We start from the raw sequence: 24,692 nt of genomic DNA, 5'->3' as shown, positions 1-24,692 counted from the left end.
TTGATCAACTAAACTATTAGGCTATTTCTTCCCATTATAAGCGCAGCACTGCGCACACGGCTGTAGGCTATTAGAGCGAATGTTCCAAAATAACATCAATTAGCGGGAAAATATTGTTCTCAAAAGTGACCGAAAATGTGATTATGCGTATAATGCTTTATTATAAAAGGTGTATTTTTATGGTGAAAATTATCTTCCCCAAACTTGAAACTCACGGGTTGTAAAGCGGATTAATGTGCTTCATTTTAAAGAAGTTATTTGGCCACTTTAGTTGATACAAACAAACCTTATCTAAACATACATGCACCTGTCTCGGAAAAGTAACACTATGCACTTAAATAGCGAATGGAGGACGCTTTTCCCGTGGTTCATTTTCATGCCAGCCAGGTAGGCTATACTCCTGATGTAAAGGTAAGCAATGTGCTTATCTTGTCTATTATTGTTCTGTATAATGTCATGTTCTGTGTGGACCCCAGGAAGAGTAGCTGCTCTTTAGTAACAGCTAATGGGGATCTGAATAAAATATAAGCAAGAGTGGAGAGAAAAGATGAGCAGGTCGCAGAGAGAGACAGAAGTGGATACAGAGCTACAGAAGTTTATTGAACATGCTACAGAGGAAAAGCAGAACACACACACGAGAGAAGAGAAACATTTGAAACAAGTCCGACCAAATCTCCCGACTTTGTTAGAAAATTATTTTAATTGTGCCGCTTCCAAACTATATCTGAATCTTACATTTCCAGAGATGTAAAAATGTAAATAAAATAGAAAATATACACGACTTTTTCCCCTCTTGAAAACATACATTTCTAGACACGTTTATCCAGCAAGTTGAGGTTGTGGGATTCTTAAAACAAGAGTGGGTATTATATATAGGTCTGCTTAAAATAACTGTAGAAGGAATTAATGTCGTTGATAATGAATCAGGTCCTGTACCTTAAATTAACGATTTTTTTTCTCCTCCCAGATACACAAAATATATCAGAGAGGTTCATTCAAATGTTGATTAATTTCCTTTGTGATACAACTGTAAATTAAAGACTAAAAGGCACAAACTTTGGTCCCAACCAGGGTTGTCCCTCTTAACAGCAACACGTTGACGTCATAACAGGTTATTTCACTAACCTCTTCCAACAGCAGATTTTTGGTAAAATTTTATTTGTCACAAAAACAGTCATAATATTGTCATGATATTTGCTTTTGTCGTGTGTATGACAATATTGTGACAGTTAAGTGCAGTTCTAATTAGTAAAGTATTACAAATGTATGTTTTATTCCAAGAACTAGAAAGAGCTTAGAAAACCACTTACCTCCTACCCATGTACATGAATGTGATGAAAAACAAAGGAAAGTAAAAACCTATAAAGAATAGCAACATTAAGACTATTTTAGTAAATGTTTAAACTAAAAATGGGAAAAATAACTAGGGTTAAATCGGTATTGTTGGTTGTTCGTCTACAAGAAACCTTCAAGCAACATGGTCTAAATTAGCTAAGAAATTACACAAAAAAAATAAAAGACTGATTCAACTTCAATCTCATATTGTTCCCCACTCCACAACAACCACAGTGAATTTAACGAAAGAAGACTCCACAAATTGAACAGCAACTGAAAAAGGCAAAACTTGGGTGGCAGAAACTTACAAACTCCACAGTGACACGGGAGAAGAAGAAACAAATCATGTTAAATTTCACATCAAAATTAATGTGCCTCAAAATCAGACAGGGATTCAATGTCAATATTTGGATGTAAAAAGAGTTGATAGTCTGGTAAGGCACATATCTTGTAGAACTAATCATAGTCAAAAGAGGCGCCCATGTCCACTCATCCACCCTTCATAATGAGAAGGTAGAAAAGGCAAATAGTTTGCTGATCATACAAATGGGTTATGGGATTAACACAGGGGTCAGGATCAGGGGTTATGGGGTTAACACAGGGGTCAGGATCAGGGGGTATGGGATTAACACAGGGGTCAGGATCAGGGGTTATGGGATTAACACAGGGGTCAGGATCAGGGGTTATGGGATTAACACAGGGGTCAGGATCAGGGGGTATGGGATTAACACAGGAGTCAGGATCAGGGGTTATGGGATTAACACAGGAGTCAGGATCAGGGGTTATGGGATTAACACAGGGGTCAGGATCAGGGGTTATGGGATTAATACAGGGGTCAGAATCAGGGGGTATGGGATTAACACAGGGGTCAGGATCAGGGGATATGGGACTAACACAGGGGTCGGAATCAGGTGAAGGGGTTAAAATGTCCTCAAAACATAAGTACAATTTCTTTCCCCGATTTTGAGTTTCTGGTTCTCTCTGAAGGAATGACTAATAACACTTAGAAAGAAACAATGAAAAGAAAAACAATAAGGTCAAAATGTGGTCCCCAGAGTCTGGAACGAGTCAACAGGGTTAACAAATGCCAGCCAAAATCTGCTAGGGAAAAATAGAAAGCGATGGATGTTGTGGAGGATCATTATGCAAGTTTAGATGGTGGATTTGGAGAAGGAGACTCTCAGGTGATGGTTGTCGCCCATGTTGTAGTTGTGGAGGTCAATCAGACCCTGGATGGCCTCTTCCACCGTCGACATCTGGAGCAATGCCATTTTGTGATCCCTGGGAAGAGAAGATGGTTGAACACATTGAAATACAACTTGGATTTGTCCAAACTGTTCCCTCAGAATGTAGTGTATATTCTGCTCTCAACCACCACACAGAATAGACAGGAACACAGGCTCAGCAAGTCTCATCACTCCCTGGAGCTAGCCACAGAGCTAAGGAGTGTCGGAATCAATTCTCAAGTTCATTCACAACCAATTGAAGAACTGTAGCTCAGTTCTGTTATTATAGCGGTGAAGAGAGACGTACTGGAAGAACTTGAATGCGTTCACAGTTCCCCCGGCGTTGGAGAACAGCAGTCGGAGGTCTTCCTCGGTTACGTCCGTTCTGTGGAAACACGTAAACTTAGCATTCTAAAGGACACAGCCAACCCAGACCATTACCTTTCTTTAACTAGTCATGTCAGTTAAGAACAAATTCTTATTTTACAATGACGGCCTACCCCGGGCCAAACCCGGACGACGCTGGGCCAATTGTGCGCCGCCCTATGGGACTCCCAATCACGACCGGTTGTGATACAGCCTGGAATCGTACCAGGGTCTGTAGTGACGCCTCTAGCACTGAGATGCAGTGCCTTGGACCGCTGCGCCACTCGGGAGACCTAAGACTTCACTGATCTAAGAACAGTTTTGTATGAACTCATAATGGTTATTGTTAGGATTTGAACATGGTAAGCAGATCCTCTGTCTGTTGGTGTATTCCCCTAGACATAAAGTTCCTTTAACTTTTCTTCCAGGTATAGATGTTGCCTCAGATTACCTTCCCCGGGGTCAGATTACACTCCCCAAATCCTAGTGAGAAAGCACAAAACTGTCCTTAAAGTCAGTGTCTAGGGGGAATACACTGACACAGGATGTGCTTATAATCTCCAAATAACTAACAATAACCATTATGAGCTAATACAAAACTGTTCTAAGATCAGTGTGTAGTGGTAGACTTACGGGATGTTGGAGAGGTGAAGAGTGGTGGTGGGAGGGAAAATATTCTGAAAGTTCTTGGAGCCAGGCTTCTTGAAGCGGTGCAGGGGTGAGTTAGTGAAGTCCTTGGTGAGGCCCTGGTCATCCAGTCCATCCCTGGGCAGCTGCACTGAGGTGTGCTTAGACAGAGCCACCCTGATGGCTTTCCCATGCATCTTCTGTCCATTCAGGTGACTCATAGCTGGAAGTATTTCATTTGTACCGAGTGAGTTTTTATACAGCAGTACTGTGTCCCAAGGCAATCACCCCCCCTGCATTTAGGAGAGAATCTACTTCAAAAAGAATGGAACAATCAATCAACTAGACACTAAATAAATCTGGGGAGATGTCCTTTTTAAACAGTCAATAAACATGAGACAATGGAGGAGGAGGACCATGTTACCTAGCCGGGGCCGGGGCCTTACCTAGCTAGCCGGGGCCTTACCTAGCTAGCCGGGGCCTTACCTAGCTAGCCGGGGCCTTACCTAGCTAGCCGGGGCCTTACCTAGCTAGCCGGGGCCTTACCTAGCTAGCCGGGGCCTTACCTAGCTAGCCGGGGCCTTACCTAGCTAGCCGGGGCCTTACCTAGCTAGCCGGGGCCTTACCTAGCTAGCCGGGGCCTTACCTAGCTAGCCGGGGCCTTACCTAGCTAGCCGGGGCCTTACCTAGCTAGCCGGGGCCGTGGTCTTACCTAGCTGGGCTTGGTTGGCATCAGCCATCTGTATCAGAGCACTGTCTTTCTTATTGTAGAGGATCTTCACCCTCTGGGCATCACCATACACCCCTAGGTTAAAGTCATGAGCAGACGAGAGGAGGGCGAGGAAGAGGAGGAGGAAGAGGAGACAGTGAGGAAACACTTTAGCACTTGAGATAGAGGGAAAGTTTAGGCAAGGCAGAGACAGAGTAAGAGGCTAGATAGAGAGAGTGAATGTAGGCTAGAGATCATTCATCAGAATTAACATTTGAAGAGAGTTGACAAGAGGTGTGTGTGTGTATAAAGGACAGATTGAGACACCCCATACACAGATAAGTTAATGACATGTTTGGCTAATTAAACTACTGTACAGGCTATGCCAAATCAATGTACCATGCATTAACACAAATCTATGGATGGATCAATTTCGATAGCCAAAGAGACAGAGAACCAAACCAATGTAACAGAGGAACAACAAAAACTACAAGTCAAAACAATTACTGCAATATGGAAATGAACTAAATAAAAAGTGAATGTCTCTTTAGAACAGAAATAAGCATTAACAGAAAAGCAACAGAGAGCTAACAACAACATACCGAAGAGAGTAAACAGACTTTGGGGCGTAACCATCTTTAGAAGAGGAGAAGAGAGCAAGCAGCAGAAGACAGGAAGACAGGTAGAAGAGTCGGAGCGGAGGTAGAGAGCGGAGATGGACAGATCATCCATAACGGAGAAGGGTGGTTTCCCGTAGAATGGTGACGGTGGTCATGGAGTATATGGTTCAAGGCAGTTAATTTGGGGATGAAAGTTGGTCCAAGGGAACAGGTTTTGTTCAAGCACCAAGCATGAGCAGGGGGGTTATAGAGATGGAGGGATGGATGGAGGAGAGAGAGCGCGAGATGGGGGAGGGATGAAGGGTAGGTAGTTGGGGAAGGGAGGGAGAGTGCGAGAGAGGGATGAAGGGTAGGTAGTTGGGGAGGGAGGGAGAGAGAGAGAGGGATGAAGGGTGGGTGGGTAGGTAGGGAGAGAAGGGAGAGAGAGAGAGATGTAGGTTAAGTAGGTGGGGAGGGAAGGAGGGAGGGAGGGAAGGAAAATGTAAATGTAAAAAACAAAGTGAGGGAGGGAGACAAATTAAAATACAGGTCAGTACACAGGAAATGATGCAGGAGTTTGGTCAGACTGACTGGTTCATGTACTTTATCACAACTAAACGAGCAAATAATCTGGGCCAAATGTAAATCATCCCCTTGACAAACATGGGTAAGGTACAGTCAATGTCAAAATCACAAATCATAGGAGTTATAGTCTAGCAATGAAGAAACAAAAAGGCATGCGATAGGCTAGCGCATGAAGTCCAGGATCATTCGGTGCGTAGTAAAGGGTATGAAATGAAGATAAGTAGTAGAAAGAACATGCAGTCAAATCTCTGTTTAGTATCATCGACATGCAAGAACAGACATAAAACCACCTGGAAGCACTTTGGCATCCATAGATCCTGTTTGACCCCACAGACACACGTCAACAGGGTGTGGGGGCCAACAAAAAATAAATAACTGCAAGTCTAAGTATCTGAAATACGGGGTCGTCTCCATAGAGACAGAGAGGTAAAGTCAGGAGAGGAGACAGTTACATTTCAGTTCAGTACGACAAAAGGAGAGAGAGAATAGGAGAGGTTAACCAGCTTCAGCTCAACATGGCAGAGTGAGGAGAGATTAGTATTAGAGGTCGACCGATTAATCGGAATGGCCGATTAATTAGGGACGATTTCAAGCTTTCATAACAATCGGTAATCGGAATTTTTGGCCACCGATTTGCCGATTTTTTAGTCTTTATCTTTTTACACCTTTATTTAACTAGGCAAGTCAGATTAAGAACACATTCTTATTTACAATGACGGCCTAGAAACGGGGGTTAACTGCCTTGTTCAGGGGGGATTCGTTTCTGCAACCTTCGGTTACCAGTCCAACGCTCTAACCACATTACATTACATTGCACTCCACAAGGATTAACAGGCTGACTACCTGTTACGCGAGGGCAGCAAGAAGCAAAGGTAAGTTGCTAGCTAGCACTAGACTTATAAAAAAACGATCAATCTTAACGTAATCACTAGTTAACTACACAATGGTTGATGATATTACTAGTTTATCTAACGTGTCCTGCGTTGCATATGATCGATGCGGTGCCTGTTAATTTTCATTGAATCACAGCCTACTTCGACAAACGGGTGTTGATTTAACAAGCGCATTTGCGAAAAAAGTACTGTCGTTGCACCAATGTACCCAACCATAAACATCAATGCCTAACAGGAATATTTAGACTTAGTCACCCGTTAGATAAAATACGGAACGGTTCCGTATGTCACTGAAAGAAAAAAACGTTTGTTTTCGAGATGATAGTTTCCAGATTTGACCATATTATTAATGACCCAAGGCTCGTATTTCTGTGTGTTTATTATATTATAATTAAGTCTATGATTTGATAGAGCAGTCTGACTGAGCGGTGGTAGGCAGCAGCAGCAGGCTCGTAAGCATTCATTCAAACAGCCCTTCGCTGTGCTTCAAGCATTGCGCTGTTTATGACTTCAACCTGAGTGGGTATAATTTGTGGAACGTTCCAACAGGAATCTATTCCAAACACTTCGTAAATAACAAGGTTTCCAAAAAACAACGCATACAAAGTTGTATAGCGGCAGAATAAGATACCGGGTAGGGAGTGGTCTATTTCATTGCGTTTTTCACTCATCACGTTTATTCCGAAAAATGTCTGTCCTCACATGTCTGTTTGCCTATGGACAGACATTAAGAATAAGCTACGTGGTGAGTTGATGCCTATTCGGCAGCTAGTTAGCTTGGTTTGTATGTGTTGCTACTTTGTATGCGTTGTTGGTTGGCAACCTTTTACTTTAAGTTTTTTGGAACAGATTCCTGTTGGAACGTTCCACAAATTATACCCACCCCTTCAAGCCTATCAACTCCTAAGATTAGGCTGGTGTATCCGATGTGAAATGGCTAGCTAGTTAGCGGGTGCACGCTAATAGCGTTTCAAACGTCACTCGCTCTGAGACTTGGAGTAGTTGTTTCCCTTCCTCTACATGGGTAACGCTGCTTCGAGGGTGGCTGTTGTCGATGTGTTCCTGGTTTGAGCCCAGGTAGGAGCGAGGAGAGGGACGGAAGCTATACCATTACACTGGCAATACTAAAGTGCCTCTAAGAACATCCAATAGTCAAAGGTATATGAAATACAAATCGTATAGAGAGAAGTAGTCCTATAATAACTACAACCTAAAACTTCTTACCTGGGAATATTGAAGACTCATGTTAAAAGGAACCACTAGCTTTCATATGTTCTCATGTTCTGAGCAAGGCACTTAAACATTAGCTTTCTTACATGGCACATATTGCACTTTTACTTTCTTCTCCAATACTTTGTTTTGCATTATTTAAACCAAATTGAAAATGTTTCATTATTTATTTGAGGCTAAATTGATTTTATTGATGTATTATATTAAGTTAAAATAAGTGTTCATTCAGTATTGTTGTAATTGTCATTCCATAAAAAAATGGAAAAGAATCGGCCGATTAATCGGTATCGGCTTTTTTTTTGGCGGGTCCTCCAATAATCGGTATCGGCGTTGAAAAAAATCATAATCGGCCGACCTCTAACTAGTATTAACCAGCTTCAGCTCAACATGGCAGAGGGATGAGAGCGTTAATATGTCATAGAGAGGAGAGTTAACACGGCGGAGAGATGAGTGTTAACCAGCTTCATCTCAACACGGCAGAGAGAAAAGATGAGTGTGTTGACATGGCAGAGAGAGGAGAGATGTGTGTGTTAACCAGCTTCATCTCAACATGGCAGAGAGAGGAGAGATGAGTGTTAACCAGCTTCATCTCAACACGGCAGAGAGAAAAGATGAGTGTGTTGACATGGCAGAGAGAAGAGAGATGAGTGTTAACCAGCTTCATCTCAACATGGCAGAGAGAGGAGAGATGAGTGTTAACCAGCTTCATCTCAACACGGCAGAGAGGAGTGAGAGAGAGATTAGAGTGAGATTAGAGTGTTAACATGGCAGACAGATGAGAAAGAGAGAGGCTCAGTCTGCACTGGCAGGCTTCGACATTTTTATGGAGAGGAGAGAGAGGAGAGAGAGTGAGAGTTTTGGTTTGTGATAAGAGTTTGGCCTATGTCTGGAGGGGGTAGATGGATCATTACTGACCTCTTCGTTGAGGTTGGAGGCCAGGAGCACGCCGCTGGAGCCAGAGTGACCAGACAGAGCTACCCTCCCCGCAGCAGCAGCAGCCGCTGCTGCAGCATTCAGCGGGCTCAGGCCACCTGGAGAGGTCAGAGCGGTCAGGAGTTAGACCCAACATACGAAGCCGAGGATGAATTCCGCTCACCCTGGGCTAGTGAGGGCAGAGATTTCCCTTTAGGACCAACAGAATGGTGGAAAATATGCAAACTCCGCCCACCCAGAGACCTGGGCGAGGTAAAAAAAAAAAAGAATGATTTCCCTGGCAGTCAGGTACAGACGGATACAGACAGTCCAGCAATAGTGATTCCACCTGACACTAGACAAGGACCATGTTAACAAACATGAGCAGAGAGACAGATAGATCTCACAGAACCAGAGATGTAAAAAGCAGAGCTCGCCCCTAAACCAGTGTCACGCTTCCAACTTCCTAACGCCAAGAGCCCCAAAGAACACGCCGGGGGGGGGTTCTAACCGAGCAGAGAGAGGAGAGGGGGGTTCTAACCGAGCAGAGAGAGGAGAGGGGGGTTCTAACCGAGCAGAGAGAGGAGGGGGGTTCTACCCGGGATCTAACCAAGCAGAGAGGAGAGGTTCTACCCGGGATCTAACCGAGCAGAGAGAGGAGAGGTTCTACCCGGGATCTAACCGAGCAGAGAGAGGAGAGGGGGGGTTCTACCCGGGATCTAACCGAGCAGAGAGAGGAGAGGGGGGGTTCTACCCGGGATCTAACCGAGCAGAGAGAGGAGAGGGGGGGTTCTACCCGGGATCTAACCGAGCAGAGAGGAGAGGGGGGTTCTACCCGGGATCTAACCGAGCAGAGAGAGGAGAGGGGGGGTTCTACCCGGGATCTAACCGAGCAGAGAGAGGAGAGGGGGGTTCTACCCGGGATCTAACCGAGCAGAGAGAGGAGAGGGGGGGTTCTACCCGGGATCTAACCGAGCAGAGAGAGGAGAGGGGGGGGGTTCTACCCGGGATCTAACCGAGCAGAGAGAGGAGAGTGGGGTTCTACCCGGGATCTAACCGAGCAGAGAGGAGAGGGGGGTTCTACCCGGGATCTAACCGAGCAGAGAGGAGGTTCTACCCGGGATCTAACCGAGCAGAGAGGAGAGGGGGGGGTTCTACCCGGGATCTAACCGAGCAGAGAGAGGAGAGGGGGGGTTCTACCCGGGATCTAACCGAGCAGAGAGAGGAGAGGGGGGGGTTCTACCCGGGATCTAACCGAGCAGAGAGAGGAGAGGGGGGGGTTCTACCCGGGATCTAACCGAGCAGAGAGGAGAGAGGAGGTTCTACCCGGGATCTAACCGAGCAGAGAGGAGAGGGGGGGTTCTACCCGGGATCTAACCGAGCAGAGAGGGGGGGGGGGGGACGACAACTACCTGGGATCTTACCGAGCAGAGAGTTGGAGTCCTTGCCTTGGAAGGCAGCAGCCATGTTGGGGTCCATGGCAGGCTGTCCGTCCCCTGCAGGGAGCTCTGGCCGTGTGTAGTCACGGCTCTTGTCGTTGTTGTACTTGACGTTCAGGTTGACCAGCTTGGAGTAGTCGATGCGGAGCGTACAGCACGAGTTGTAGATGTTCTGACCATCCAGGGCCTGAGGAACAATGAAACGATTCCAGTGGAGTATATGTAATGATAAGTGAAGTATATTGGAAATCTTCGCGAAACAGCAACTAGACAAATTTACATATACACCAACGTGCAACGAAATAATAAAACTCTGTTCATTATCAATTTGTTATGTACTATGAGAAGTCCCACTCACTATTTTGGCTTGCTGGGCGGTCGGTGGGTCGTTGAACTGCAGCAGAGCCTGGAACTGATTGTTCTTGGTGAATGTGATTATCTTCATGACCGTGCCAAACTTTGAGAAGATCTGACCCCCACCCCCCAAAAAAAAACAGCAATACAAAAACATTGAAAATACAACCTCTACGAAATAGCTGATGTTTAACTATCAAATGGAATATTAAACTACTTGTCAAAAAACATCCTCATTTTGCAATGAGATAAAAGGGCAGAAGAGAGTCAAGTTTCAAGTTGTAATGTAAGTACAGTGAAATGCCTTTCATGCAAACTCAAAACCCAACAGTGCAATAATCAATAACAAAGTGAATGGCAAGGCACTGTCTCTGCCTGGCCGGTTCCCCTCTCTCCACTGGGATTCTGCCCCCCCCCATTCGTGGTTGGAGTATAATGATTTTGCGAGTCTTCCTACCACACCTCATGGATGGCAGGGAGCTCGGCCCAAGTGATGTACAGGGCTGTCCACAACACCCTCTGTGGAACCATGCAATCGAGGGAGATGCTATTGCCATACCAGGCAGTGATGCAGCCAGTCAAAATGCTCTCAATGGTACAGAGGATTTGAGGGGCCCATTTTTATCTGTCTTAATGCTGTTGTGCCTTCTTTGGACCATTTTAAGTCTTTAGTGATGGACACCAAGGAACTCGAAGCTCTCGACCTGCTCCACTGCAGCCCTGTTGATGGGGGCGTTTCGAGTCTTGTTGGTAGAAAATCTGCGATCGGAGGTCATCCATCTTATTGTCAAGTGACTATGTTGGCCAGCGGGTTGGGCAGAGGTGGCCGGTTTTACCTTTATCTCACCAGGATTCTCCACCCCCTTTTGCCTCCAACGCCGGCGTTTTCGCTTGGGTAGCCCGAAAATTGGGTCAGAATTACAGAGAGAGCCCAGGGAAGATGAGTAGAATTTGAAGCCGGAATTGGGGTAAGTAACTGCTGGTCTGATGTTCAAAAGTTATTATCGGTTGTAAGAATTAATAGTGCATACATTTAATAATGCATGAAAATAAAGCAAAAAGAAACAAAAATAATCACAAATAGCAAAGTTTGGTCGGAGTTTGCAAAACAGCTGCCATCCAGTAGAGCGCCATTGATTCGGATCACGTCTGTACAAAATGGAGGATAACCACAAGAAAAAAAATGTGTATTTGCATTCATAAATCTGCCCTCTGACAAACCTATTAGAAAAACTAAAAATACATAGGGAATTGTTGGTTACCTGCTGCAGCACATCCAGAGTGACTGGGTAGAACATGTTGTCAATGATTATTCTGAGCACAGGGCTTGATGCAGCGGTTAGATCTACAATGGAGCCTGACGTAGGAGTACCTCCTCCTTGGACCGCTGACACCGCCTGCAGGACCGCCTGGGCCCGCTGGTTTCCACTATCTGTTTTGAGTGCTTTGTGGTTGGAATACTGGATGAATACGGGGACGTTCCGAACATGCGGTGTTACAGTAGAGTAGTAGTTGATCATGGTTATTGCTGCTTCCTCTGTCCCCAGCTCCAAGAAAGCCTGAAGACCAATAGATAGGAACAGCATTTAGACTTCTGTTAGGCTATATACCCAATGGCATCCTAAGTCTTATGATACAGTTCAATGAAACTGTACCATGTCTGTATCCAAGGTTCCAGGGTAACATTTTCCCCTGGTGGCACCAAGTTTTTCCAGTTGGAGGCACCAGCCTACGATTTGGTCACACCCCCCCCCCCCAAAAAAATGTTTTGTATATTTTTATAATATTTTACTCCTAATATTATTTTTTTTTTTTTATGTTCAATAAAATGAATTTGCCTACATCTTTATGTGCACTAATATCATATTCTAATTTATTTTAGAGATAATTCTCCACCGGAATAACTAAAACACATTAGCTAGATGGCTAACTGTAAATATAATACTCACTGCTAGTAGCCATGTATTAAGCTAACAATACATTTTGTTTATGTCTAAAAGAACAATGCCGTTGTAGTCTACCACTCAATGAAGGCCTATGAAATCGCAAAGATCAAATGCGCAGGTCGCTTGCTCCGTATCTCAAAGCCATATCATATATCTTGGTTGTAAGATAGTTGCTATCGAGCTCAAAATTGAGAGCAGAGAAGAAAAAAAAAGTATTCATACATACAGAAAACTGATAAGCTCCTTTCTTCAACTGTGACAACAGGAGAGCTGTGTTTTTCAGCCAATTTTGTTATACAATTCGAAACGCTTTTCTTTCTCCGAGAGCATTTTTCCCCCCTGGGAAATAATAGTGGTTGGCACGACTGCATCAGTAGGAAACAGGTACCAGGGGCAGGTAGACACTCATCACAGGAATCATGCGGATAATGTACTTTACGGTTTGACCAAAACATGGTTTTAGCCTCCTAAACAAATTCTACTTGCTAAGCCAAGTCAAAGGGTCGCAAAATGTGATTAAATGGTAGCAGTCTGGAACCCTGGTATCATTAAATACTTTATAGACAGGGAGTGGGACATAAACGAAGAAAACATGGCGATTAACGCAACAAAATTGTAAACACGACATTCATGTCAGACAAACAAACACAGCTCATGTTTTTTTTTTTTTTTTAATCCTTGTGACAAGCAATACCAATGGATTAAAACACAGGCAATTATGACTCAGACAAGAGGTCACACAAGAAAGGACAAACGGCCAACCGAACATAGCCTACTCCTTGAAAGATAGACTGGCAAGCCCCTGACAAAGAACAATCTAAATTGGCTGCTGTATTATTCTGGGCCAAAGATCGTCTATTAAATTGACAGGACAGTGGACTGACCTCTGTAACAATGGAAATAGATGTCCTCAAAGATGGAAGGCAGGCGAGATCAGGTGGGACCATTCTAGCCAATGAGAGGGCAGATACGCATGTGAACTACAGGCCATAGTATCTTTGTTATTGGGCCATATTAGTGTTTGTGACAGCTGGGGCAGCGCCATTGAGGACAACTCCTCTTTCAAGCAGGGGTTGGAACCGGTTCAAGGAAAAGAACAGAAAAATACATTTGTCAAGGAACAGAATCAGAACCAGGAACGAAAGTGATCTATACTGTTACAGAAAAGAACCTTTATTTTAAAAGCATGGGAACCAGTTATTAACAACATAGTGCCTATGCAAAGCCCTTATTCTGTCACTCAGAAAAATATACCAGCGTCTGCCTGCCAGCTGAAAATCTTTGCCAGTGTTTATGCCTGTGTAGGCTACCTGCCCCTCCGAAGCATATGCTACTATAGCCTATTGTCATTACTTGATTCAGAAATTAGGGAGAGATTTTTTTTTTTTTTGGTCAACCAGTGATTTTTTATTAGAGAAGACATGATTGGGTTCCCGAGTGGCGCAGCGGTCTAAGGCACTGCATCTCAGTGCTAGAGGTGTCACTACAGACCCTGGTTCGAATCCAGGCTGTATCACAACTGGCTGTGATCAGGTTTCCCATAGGGCGGCGCACAATTGGCCCAGCATCGTCCAGGTTTGGCCGTCATTGTAAATAAGAATTTGTTCTTATCTGACTTGCGTAGTTAAATAAAGGTAACATTTAAATTGGATTTATTAACTCCAAAAATATGTTTTTATTTTAATTCTGGTGCCACTCTGCATACAAGCTTGTTAGTCCAACGTTAACTTTCAGAAGTTAAAAGTTCCGTCATAGAAGCCAATCCTCGGTAAGTATAACTGTGTGGACCTAATTCATAACAAGATGCCCAGCGTTTCAAGCCAAGCCCCCTCCTCAAACCTCCCTCGCCCTCTCCCCACTTGCAAAATGCCACGTGTCCACTTATATATATATATCAGTGCATTTGTAACAACCTAACCATTACCTAACTTCTATTAGATCAAATAGAGCTCACGTAGCAAATTAGCAATTACATTTTTTATTAACCAAATTCGACACTCATTGACCTACATACAAAAATTCCTCACATTGTGGGCTTATTTTTCGTATAGATTTTGGGCAGAGTAAAACCTTGCTGATCGCCTGGTCTCCTATCTAGGCACACTCACCTGGTTTTTCCCCTTAAGCGTCAGGATATTTGTGACCTTCCCGAAAGGTAACCCCAGGGCAATGACCTCCGATTCTGAAGTTTCATTGGGCAGTTTTCTGATGTGCAGCACACGAGAGGGAGGAGCCTCCATCCGGTCTTCCACTCTCAGCTTTTTACTGTCGCTCCCATTGGATTTACTGTCGCTCCCATTGGCTGTAACATCTAGATAGAAGAAAAGATAGCTTTTATTGTCCCAATCCTGCTCTGCTCTAAAGCCACCCCCCAGAAAGCACAAACACCCACTTACTTGAGAGGAGCATGGAATGAACACCAGACTCCATCCTCTTACAACGGATGAACACAAGTCATAGCTGAACTTCAGTATTAGTGTTTCATTCTCAAACATTTAAAGTATAATACTATATTTAGCATCTGAATGCAATATACACTGAATGTACAAAACATTAGGAACCCCCCCTCTTTTGCCGACAGAACAGCCTCAATTCATCAGGGCATGGACTCTACAAGGTGTTGAAAACGTTTTACAGGGATGCTGGCCCATGTTGATTTAAATGCTTCCCACAGTTGTGTCCACTTGGCTGAATGTCCTTTGGGTGTTGGACAATTCTTGATATACACTGGAAACAGTTGAGCATGAAAAACCCAGCAGCATTGCAATTCTTGACACACTCAAACCGGTACACCTGGCACCGACTACCATACCCCGTTCAAAGGCACTTAAAATCGTTTGTCTTGCCCATTCACCCTCTGAATGGCACACATACACAATGTCTCAATTGTCTCAAGGCTTAAAAATCCTTCTTTAACCTGTCTCCTCCCCTTCACCTACACTGACTGAAATAGATTTAACAGGTGACATCAATAAGGGACCATAGCTTTCACCTGGTCAGTCTATGTCATGGAAAGAGCAGGTGCTCCTAATGTTTTGTTGAGGCTTTCTAGATAAAGGATTTTAAGTTACATTAATACAGAAACTTTCTCAGTCAACCTGTGTCTGGCTTCATATTCTTCAGCCCCGGCGGCAGGTAGCTTAGTGGTTAGAGTGTTGGGCCAGTAACCGAAAGGTTGCTGGATCGAATCCCTGAGCTGACAAGGTAAAAATAGGTCGTTCTGCCCCTGAACAAGGAAGTTAACCCACTGTTCCCCAGTAGGCCGTCATTGTAAATAAGAATTTGTTCTTAACTGACTTGCCCGTAATTTTTTTTACATTTTAAATACCTTACTATAGTTTCTCTAAGACATTACAGCTATGTCCTGAAGAGATATAGCCTATCGAAATCCACAGCATCTCTATTTCAGTCACATGCTAGCGTGTAACGACCTACACATACTGAAACACCTCCCGTGAGGAAGACATTGACCAATACAGCCGTTCTACTTCAAACATTCATTAATCCTTTGACTTATTTGAATGCCGTTGGAACACGGTCAAATTACTTATGCAAATAACCTTTCAGAGAGGTCTGAGGAAAGAAAAGGGAACCCCAAACTTACCACTGATACTGCTCATGTCAGATCCACTGTTGTAGACACTGGTTGACATCAGCTCATCTGATCCTCTCTGGAGAAAGAAAACAAAGCGAGAGAAAGAAAGAGAGAAAGAAAGAGGGGGAGAGAGAAAGTGAGAGAGAATGAAATTGAGAGCAAGCAGAGCCCTTGAAAGACAACAATGAAATACAGCTCTCTCTCTCTCTCCGGACAGTTAGAGAAAACAGATGGGGGACCTAAAACACCACGCCTCGTTCTCTTTTTTCTAGTGTCAGTCAGTTTAATCTCATGGAGTCTCAAGATGTCAGGCATGTCATTTCATCTGGGAAATCCCCGAAGGCTCTGAGCCGTCTGTCCACTGGGCTGCAGTAAGCGTCTGTCCGCTGGGCTGCAGTTGGTGGCTGACGCGCTCAGCGTCCCGCTAAAACTGACAGACGGGACAGCAATACTATGCCTGGTGCAAATAGAGACCCAACTATCTAACAGGCCTGGGTCTTAAGCTTTTTTCTCTTTTTGTCTGAATTGTTCTTTATCTCTAACAAAATGTATAGACGCAATAACTCTGTAGGGCCAGAGTCCACAAATACATTTTAGTAAGTTGTCTAGCTTAAAAACGTGACAACTAGGCCAAGGCTAATTCACACCAGGGTTGGGAATGTAACTGAAAGGAATGCTTCTCAAAGCAAACTTTATTTTGGACACGAAACATTGATGAAATAAACAGAGGCAAAGCCCAGGTTTGTTATAAAGAGTATTTCCATTAGAGAAAGTTACCTTTGTTTTGCACCAGAGGGAACAAGGGTTATTGGACACAAATCAAGTTGGAAGGGTACAGGATCACAAAGCATTTATAAGAGAACAAATTTCTCCCTAAACAGAATCACCTTACGTTGTTCATATTTAGTTAGTGTTGTTCTAATATCATGAAAGCTAGAAATGAGGAGTTGAAATGTAGCCGTATTTTTTGGACCCAATACTACATACTCTCTCAACAGTAGTAAGTTACATTTAGGATTCTGTACTCATACCAGTAGGCCTATGCCAAGATCCTGACTTGAAAGCACAACTTTTTTTTAACAATTGTTGTCAATGGGAGAGAGGTAAATTTGAGTTGTGTGTCCGTGTTAGGTATCTGCCCATAAAGTACTCTAGCGGTCGAAAAACTGGATGGAGGCAAACCTTGACCAGCGTGAGATACATTAATCTGATGTAGCTTAATGTAACAACTCAACTGGGTAAGAAAAAAGGTTTTTGTATTGCCATAGCAATGAAAGGGAATTTCAAGATATGTTTTCCATGTATCTAACTAGCTTTAACCTTTGCCATAAAATAAATAAATATATTTAACCTTTACTTAACTAGGCAAGTTCTTATTTACAATGACGGCCTACCGGGGAACAGGGGGTTAACTGCCTGGTTCAGGGGCAGAACGACAGATTTGTACCTTGTCAGCTCCAGGATTCGAGCCAGCAACCTTTCGGTTACTGGCCCAACACTCTAACCACTAGGCTACCTGCCATAGAGAGGACATTGGGCTGAAGCTTACCTTCACACCAACTGCAACATCTCCCATACTGAAAAAGAGAAGGAACAGAATGATTAGCTACCTCGTTAAGCCAAATCTTTCCACAATTATAGCAGCATGCTGCTGCTTTACTTATCTGGAGTTTAACTAGCTAGTAGCTAAGGAAGTTAGCTAGCGGGCTAACGTTAGTGCCGTGGCTACATGCAAAAAGAAAACCACCAGTGGCAGACGTTTCTCTTTCTTCCTCGCCAGCACATACGTTAGCTAGTTAACTCCTAGTTACAACATAGCTAGTCATCTACACACGTTGACCACATATAAAATGGGTAACCTGTATGGCAATGCACGTTAGCCAGGGATTTTGTAGTTTAACGGTGTTGATAGCTTTTTGAGTGGATAGCTTACGCTAGCTACAATTCCGATCAACAAAGGATAAAACGAATGGTCACCGGACAAGTGACGACACACCCTGTCATGCTTGAGTGGTCCTCGTTTCTTAAGACTAGCCAGAGCTAGCCGCTTAAGCTAGCTAGTTAACTAACGTTAGCTGAACATAATTGCCCAGTCAATGTATTAGCTAGTTTCTGAACAGTTGCAAAAACAAAATATAATTTTAGTTATCTAACTAAAGCTAACTTGCTATCGCCGTCTGGCAGTTCACATGCCCAGCCAGGAGTTAGCTAGCTAGCCAAGCTAACGTAACGTTAGCTAGCTACCATTAGTTTAAATAAAAAAAACAAGCTAGGGTGAGGTAAGCAAGCTACTCGAATTTAATCAACTAAATCTTGCCGCGCATGATTAATCGTTCATGAAAAACACATAGATGGCCAATACATACCCGTCCATTGCTAGAATATCGTTTATAAACGACACAGTTTTTTTTGCACTTCTCTTGCCAACAGCACACACAACATACAACAAAATGGAGGGACTTGAGAGCTTGGCGGAAATAATCGAACCCGGCGGAAATAGTCGAACAAAAAAAGTGTTTCGTTTTACACGCAGCAGCATGTATTTTTCTCTGTAAAACCAATTTGAACATTTTAAGACATAATGGTAGCCTATTTTATATTTCATTGAGGCTTTACATTTATGCATTGTCATTAATTAGTCTACATCATTTTCTGTGAACATTGAGTTGTTGGGTTTTATTTTTTAGGCTATAGGCCTGTTTGTTTATCCTTTTAATGTAATTCTAGGTTGTGCTACTTGTGCCTATATCAAACATGGGCATGGCTATATTACACACATACACTGAACAAAAATATAAACCCAACATGTAAAGTGTTGGTTTCTCTTACATTTTGTGCATACATTTGTTTACATCCCTGTAAGTGAGCATTTCTCTTTTGCCAAGATAATTAATCCACCTGACAGGTGTGGCATATCAAGAAGCTGATTAAACTGTGTGATCATTAAACTGTGTGATCATTATTGTCCCCAGCAAGGCCACTCTAAAATCTGCAGTTTTGTCACACGACACAATGCCACAGATGTCTCAAGTTTTGAGGGAGCGTGGATAGGATAGGATAAAGTAATCCTTCTAACCCCCCCCCTTAAAAGATTTAGATGCACTATTGTAAAGTGGTTGTTCCACTGGATATCATAAGGTGAATCACACTAATTTGTAAGTCGCTCTGGATAAGAGCGTCTGCTAAATTACTTAAATGTAAATGTAAAATGTAAATGTTCAAGTAATTTAAAAAACGAAGAACCCCCCCCCCCCCCCAGATTTGATACCTTCAGGGTTCCTATAATTTAATTTAAAGTCAAATAGCTAAATGATTCATGGTATGACCATCTTAAAACAGATAGAGATGTGAATCCAAGATATAAATTATTACTTTGAAAATTACATTTGAACTCAACCAGAGCTTGAAACCCTAGGCCTACATGTATTGTCTATTTTTAGTTGAACCACTGGGTTGAATTGAAACAATAGCTGTTGATGACTTTCGTAAATGCTATATAGGCCTAAATAGTATAATTGATTATATATGATTTATAAAGTATGGTTAGGCCTACATTTAATTTGCAGATAGACGGATTTTATTTATTTTGTAATCTGTTTTTCTGTGTATGGATATGTTATTCAATGTGTGTCGATGGGCTAATAGCAGTAAGGCCAAATTCAATGTTTCATTAAATATTCGTTTTTTGTTTAGTAGAACCCCCCCCCTAAGGATTAATGACAACATAAGGCCTGCCGTCACTTCTGTAGCTAAAATTGCACTGTTTTTGCTAGTGATAAACCTGTATTGATTTCCAATTTTCTGCTTACATTTTTATTGAGTCCCCCAGGAGTATGTGAAGCTGTGCCCTACCATCTCAGTCCAGCCGAGCTGAATCAATGTGTTAATAGCCCTGGCAAAAACTTCAATATTCTCTACTACTCTATTTCCAATTTGGTGCTCTATTAAAGACATCTTTCTTGTGCTGTCTGTCAGCGCTGTGGGATATGCTAGTGCGTATATACAGTAGATGATGTGTTTGGTGTCATGCCTCTATTAACTGAAGTCTATGTCCTCTGTTTCAAATCTTGTGCTAAGACATGTAGGTGCCAAATGTGTAAAAGATATCTATGACCAGGATACAAGGCATTTTCAGGGTGAACGGTAGGCCAGCACTAATACATGTTGTACATCTATGAATGGTTGAGTGCGTAACTCAGCCCGTGACTTTAGATGACAAGTATTTTCCAGACTAAGTCATATTTTTCCCTAGATGTCATAGAGCTTTTTAAATGTCCTTGATACATTTTTTTTAAAATAACAAAGTACTAGAGATCATGGGAACTGAAAAAAAATATTAAATTACTCCCTATATTGTTTGTATTTGCTTTCATTATCGTTTGCTTTGGTGGTGAATAGGAGTTGTTAGATTGCATTTGACATCTAACGAATAGCTACGAAATGGGCATACCAACAAGGTCATGTGTGATGAAATATGAATGTAGAGATGTTGCAGCTGAGCTGAAGGACAACCTCACATGCAGACAGCTGCTCCACTTGGTTCTGTTTATACGACGAGGGGGGGGTTGGAGAGTGGCGGAACCAGGGCCAATCCTCTTTGGTAGCAGACAAGTCATTCTGAACACTTTAACGGGAGGAGGACACAAAATAATGCATTTTATATCATATAGGGACAGTGGCGTGTATTTATGGATGCCAAGGGAAGCCAGGCTTCTCCAAAAGATTGACCAAGAAAAAAAAAGAAAATAATGTATCTTTCGTCTTTCTGTGTTTCATTATATTTCTTCACTTTGAAAGAGGCTAAATGTATCTCATTGGAGAAAGAATCTGAGAGAAAGAAACAGCTCCCCTCTGTCTCTGTATGTGTAGCCAATCTATCTGATACTGTCTAGTCAAAAAGAGTATGACATTGATGCCCACAGCGCTGAATGCAAGGGAAGCCAACCAGCATTTGATCAAGGGAAGCCAGTTTGGATTTGGCTTCACACCAATTACATCGACAGCAAAACGTAATTGACAGAAAAAAAGTCAACTTTGTGTAACTCACCCTGCACTATCAGCTCCAATATAAATAACATGAGCAAGTCTACTTCTGATTAGCTTCCAGTAAAACATTAAAAACAATCAAGCGACCCAGAAAGTGCTAAAACAATAGCCCATATTAACGTATGTAGCCTAAGAAACAAGGTTCATGAAGTTAATAACTTATTTGTAACAGATGACATTCATATTCTATCTCTGAAACTCACTAAGATAATACATTTAATAATACAGTGTTAACAATATATGGTTATAACATTACAGAAAATAAAGAAATGCCAAAGGTGGACGGTGTTGCTGCTTATATTCAGAACCACATTCCTGTAAAACTTAGAGAGGATCTCATGTTAAATACAGTTGAAGTAATATGGCTACAGGTTCATCTGCCTCACCTAAAGCCCATTCTGGTGGGAAGCTGCTATAGACCACCAAGTGCTAACAGTCAGTATCTGGATAACATGCAAAATGCTTTATAATGTCTGTGATATCAACAGAGAGGTATATTTTCTGGGTGATTTAAATATTGATTGCCTTTCATCAAGCAGCCCCACTCAAGAATAAAAATGCTTGCAACTCTAATCAGTCAACCTACCAGGGTAGTTACAAACAGAACAGGAATTAAATCATTAACATGTATTGACCACATCTTTACTAATGCTGCAAATATTTGCTTGAATGCAGTATCCAAATCCATTGAATGCAGTGATCACAATATAGAAGTCATATCTAGGAGAACCTAAGTTCCAAACACTGGGCCTAATATAGTGTATAAGAGGTCATACAACAAGTTTGTAGTCATTCTTATGTTGATGATGTGAAGAGTATTTGTTGTTCTGTGCTGTGTAATGGGGAGCAACCAGACGCTGCACTTGAGTTACTAATAAGCATGCTCCCATTAAGAAAATGACTGTAAAAACAGTTAAATCCCCTTGGATTGATGAGGAATATAAAAATGGTATGGTTGAGAGGGATGAGGCTAAAGGAATGACAAATAAGTCTGGCTGAACAACCGATTGGCAAACGTACTGCAAAGTGAGAAATCATGAGACTAAACTAAATAAAAAGAATAAGAAACTATACTATGAAAGACAAATTAATTATATAAAGAATAATAGTAAAAGCTTTGGAGCACCTTAAATTACATTTTGGGCAAAAAGGCAAACTTGGCTCCATCATCGATTGAATCAGATATCTCATTCATCACAAGACCCACTGATATTGCCAACTACTATCATGATGTTTTCATTGGCAAGATGATCAAACTCAGGCATGACATGCCAGCAACAAATGCTGACACTACACATCCAAGTATATCTGACCAAATTATGAAAGACAAGAATTGTACTTTTGAATTCCGTAAAGTGAGTTAGGAAAGAGGTGAAAAACAATGACAAGCCACCGGGATCTGACAACCTGGATGGAAAATTACTGAGGATAATTGCGGATGATATTGCCTTACACCTTACACTTCTATTTGCCATATCTTCAATTTAAGCCTACTAGAAAGTGTGTGCCCTCAGGCCTGGAGGGAAGCAAAAGTCATTCCGCTACCCAAGAAAAGTAAAGCCCCCTTTACTATCTCAAATAGCCGACCAATCACCCTGTTACCAACCCTTAGTAAACTTTTGGAAAAAATTGTGTTTGACCAGATTCAATGCTATTTTACAGTATACAAATTGACAACAGACTTTCAGCCCACTTGTAGGGAAGGACATTCAACAAGCACAGTACTTACACAAATGACTGATGATTGGCTGAGAGAAATGGATGATAAAAATATTGTGGGGGCTGTTTTGTTAAACTTCAGTGCGGCATTTGACATTATCGATCAAAGACTGCTGCTGGAAAAACGTATGTGTCATTGCTTTACACCCCCTGCTATAATGTGGATAAAAGGTTACCTGTCTACAGAACACAGAGGGTGTTCTTTAATGAAACCCTCTCCAACATAATCCAGTTAGAATCAGGAATTCCCCAGGGCAGCTGTCTAGGCCCCTTACTTTTTTCAATCTTTTCTAATGACATGCCACTGGCTTTGAGTAAAGCCAGAGTTTCTATGCATGCGGATGACTGAACACTATACATGTAAGCTAAACAGCAACTGAAATGTCTGCAACTCTTAACAAAGAGCTGCAGTTAGTTTCATAAAAAAACTAAAAGCGTTGTATTTGCGACAAATCTTTCACTAGACCCTCAACCTCAACTAAATCTTGTAATGAATGATGTGGAAATTGAGCAAGTTGAGGTGACTAAACTTCTTGGAGTAACCCTGGATTGTATACTTTTCATGGTCAAAACATATTGACGAAACAGTAGCTAACAAATCTGTCCATAATAAAGCACTACTCTGCCTTCTTAACACCACTATCAACAAGTCAGTTCCTACTATTTTATCGCACCTGGACTACTGTCCAGTCATGAAGTCAGGTGTCACAAAGAAGGACTTAGGAAAAGTACAATTGGCACAGAACATGGCAGCATTGCTGGCCCTAAGTACATGGAGAGCTAACATTAATTATATACAGTTGAAGTCGGAAGTTTACATACACTTTAGCCAAATACATTTAAACTCAGTTTTTCACAATTCCTGACATTTAATCCAAGTAAAGATTCCCTGTCTTAGGTCAGTTAGGATCACCACTTTATTTTAAGAATGTTAAATGTTACAATAATAGTAGAGAGAATTATTTATTTCAGCTTGTATTTCTTTCATCACATTCCCAGTGGGTCAGAAGTTTACAGACACTCAATTAGTATTTGGTAGCATTGCCTTTAAATTGTTTAACTTGGGTCAAACGTTTCAGGTAGCCTTCCACAAACTTAAGCACAATAAGTTGGGTGATTTTTGGCCAATTCCATCTGACAGAGCTGTAACTGAGTCAGGTTTGTAGGCCTCCTTGCTCGCACACACTTTTTCAGTTCTGCCCACATATTTTCTATAGGATTTTGGTCAGGGCTTTGTGATGACCACTCCAATACCTTGACGTTGTTGTCCTTAAGCCAATTTGCCACAACTTTGGAAGTATGCTTGGGATCATTGTCCATTTGGAAGACCCATTTGCGACCAAGCTTTAACTTACTGACTGATGTCTTGAGATGTTGCTTCAATATATCCACATAATTTTCCTCCCTCATGATGCCATCTATTTTGTGAAGTGCACCAGTCCCTCCTGCAGCAAAGTACCCCCACAACATGATGCTGCCACCCCCATGCTTCTCAGTTGGGATGGTTGTCTTCGGCTTGCAAGCCTACCCCTCTTTCCTCCAAACGCGTCTCCTTTCTGAGCGGTATTACGGCTGCGTGGTCCCATGGTGTTTATACTTGCGTACTATTGTTTGTACAGATGAACGTGGTACCTTCAGGCGTTTGGAAATTGCTCCCAAGGATGAACCAGACTTGTGGAGATCTACAACTTTTTATCTGAGGTCTTGGCTGATTTCTTTTGATTTTCCCATGATGTCAAGCAAAGAGGCACTGGGTTTGAAGGTAGGCCTTGAAATACATCCACAGGTACACCTCCAATTGATTCAAATGATGTCAATTAGCCTATCAGAAGCTTCTAAATCCATGACATCATTTTCTGGAATTTTCCAAGCTGTTTAAAGGCACAGTCAACTTAGTGTATGTAAACTTCTGACCCACTGGAATTGTGATACAGTGAATTATAAGTGAAATAATCTGTCTGTAAACAATTGTAAACAAAAATTACTTGTCATGCACAAAGTAGATGTCCTAACCGACTTGCCAAAACTATAGTTTGTTAACAAGAAATTTGTGGAGTGGTTGAAAAACGAGTTTTAAAACTTCTTCAGGCTAGGGTCTATTTCTCTTTTTT

The 24,692-nt window shown here is 42.2% G+C and overlaps 1 protein-coding gene across 2 annotated transcripts; it reads right to left on the bottom strand.

The window, feature by feature from the left end:
- Positions 1-575: 575 nt before the first annotated feature.
- Positions 576-18,308, bottom strand: LOC106590652 (polypyrimidine tract-binding protein 2). 2 transcript variants are annotated; one of them, XM_014181787.2, is made up of 13 exons: positions 18,183-18,308; positions 17,366-17,393; positions 15,826-15,892; positions 14,330-14,532; positions 11,538-11,834; positions 10,280-10,390; positions 9,907-10,108; positions 8,486-8,601; positions 4,866-4,899; positions 4,267-4,359; positions 3,561-3,777; positions 2,869-2,946; positions 576-2,616 (listed from the first exon to the last, which is right to left on the bottom strand). In XM_014181787.2, exons 1-13 carry the CDS (start codon positions 18,188-18,190, stop codon positions 2,487-2,489), a joined length of 1,584 nt encoding a protein of 527 aa, XP_014037262.1. In that variant the 5' UTR covers positions 18,191-18,308; the 3' UTR covers positions 576-2,486. The 2 variants fall into 2 exon arrangements, with proteins under 2 accessions (XP_014037262.1, XP_014037263.1); XM_014181788.2 differs by lacking the exon at positions 18,183-18,308 and adding an exon at positions 17,676-17,779.
- Positions 18,309-24,692: the final 6,384 nt, after the last annotated feature.

This window comes from Salmo salar, chromosome ssa29, assembly GCF_905237065.1.
Source record: "Salmo salar chromosome ssa29, Ssal_v3.1, whole genome shotgun sequence".
In the NCBI taxonomy this organism is placed as follows: Eukaryota; Metazoa; Chordata; class Actinopteri; order Salmoniformes; family Salmonidae; genus Salmo; species Salmo salar.
The sequence above is the reverse complement of the archived record's forward strand: the minus strand, read 5'-3'. Positions and strand labels throughout refer to the sequence as shown.

Excerpts from the sequence above, each read along its gene's own strand:
- LOC106590652 (XM_014181787.2), bottom strand. Across the intron at positions 14,533-15,825 it reads TGACATGAGCAGTATCAGTG|ATGTTACAGCCAATGGGAGC; the intron begins GTAAGTTTGGGG and ends TCTTCTATCTAG. Across the intron at positions 10,391-11,537 it reads CTCTGGATGTGCTGCAGCAG|ATCTTCTCAAAGTTTGGCAC; the intron begins GTAACCAACAAT and ends GGTGGGGGTCAG.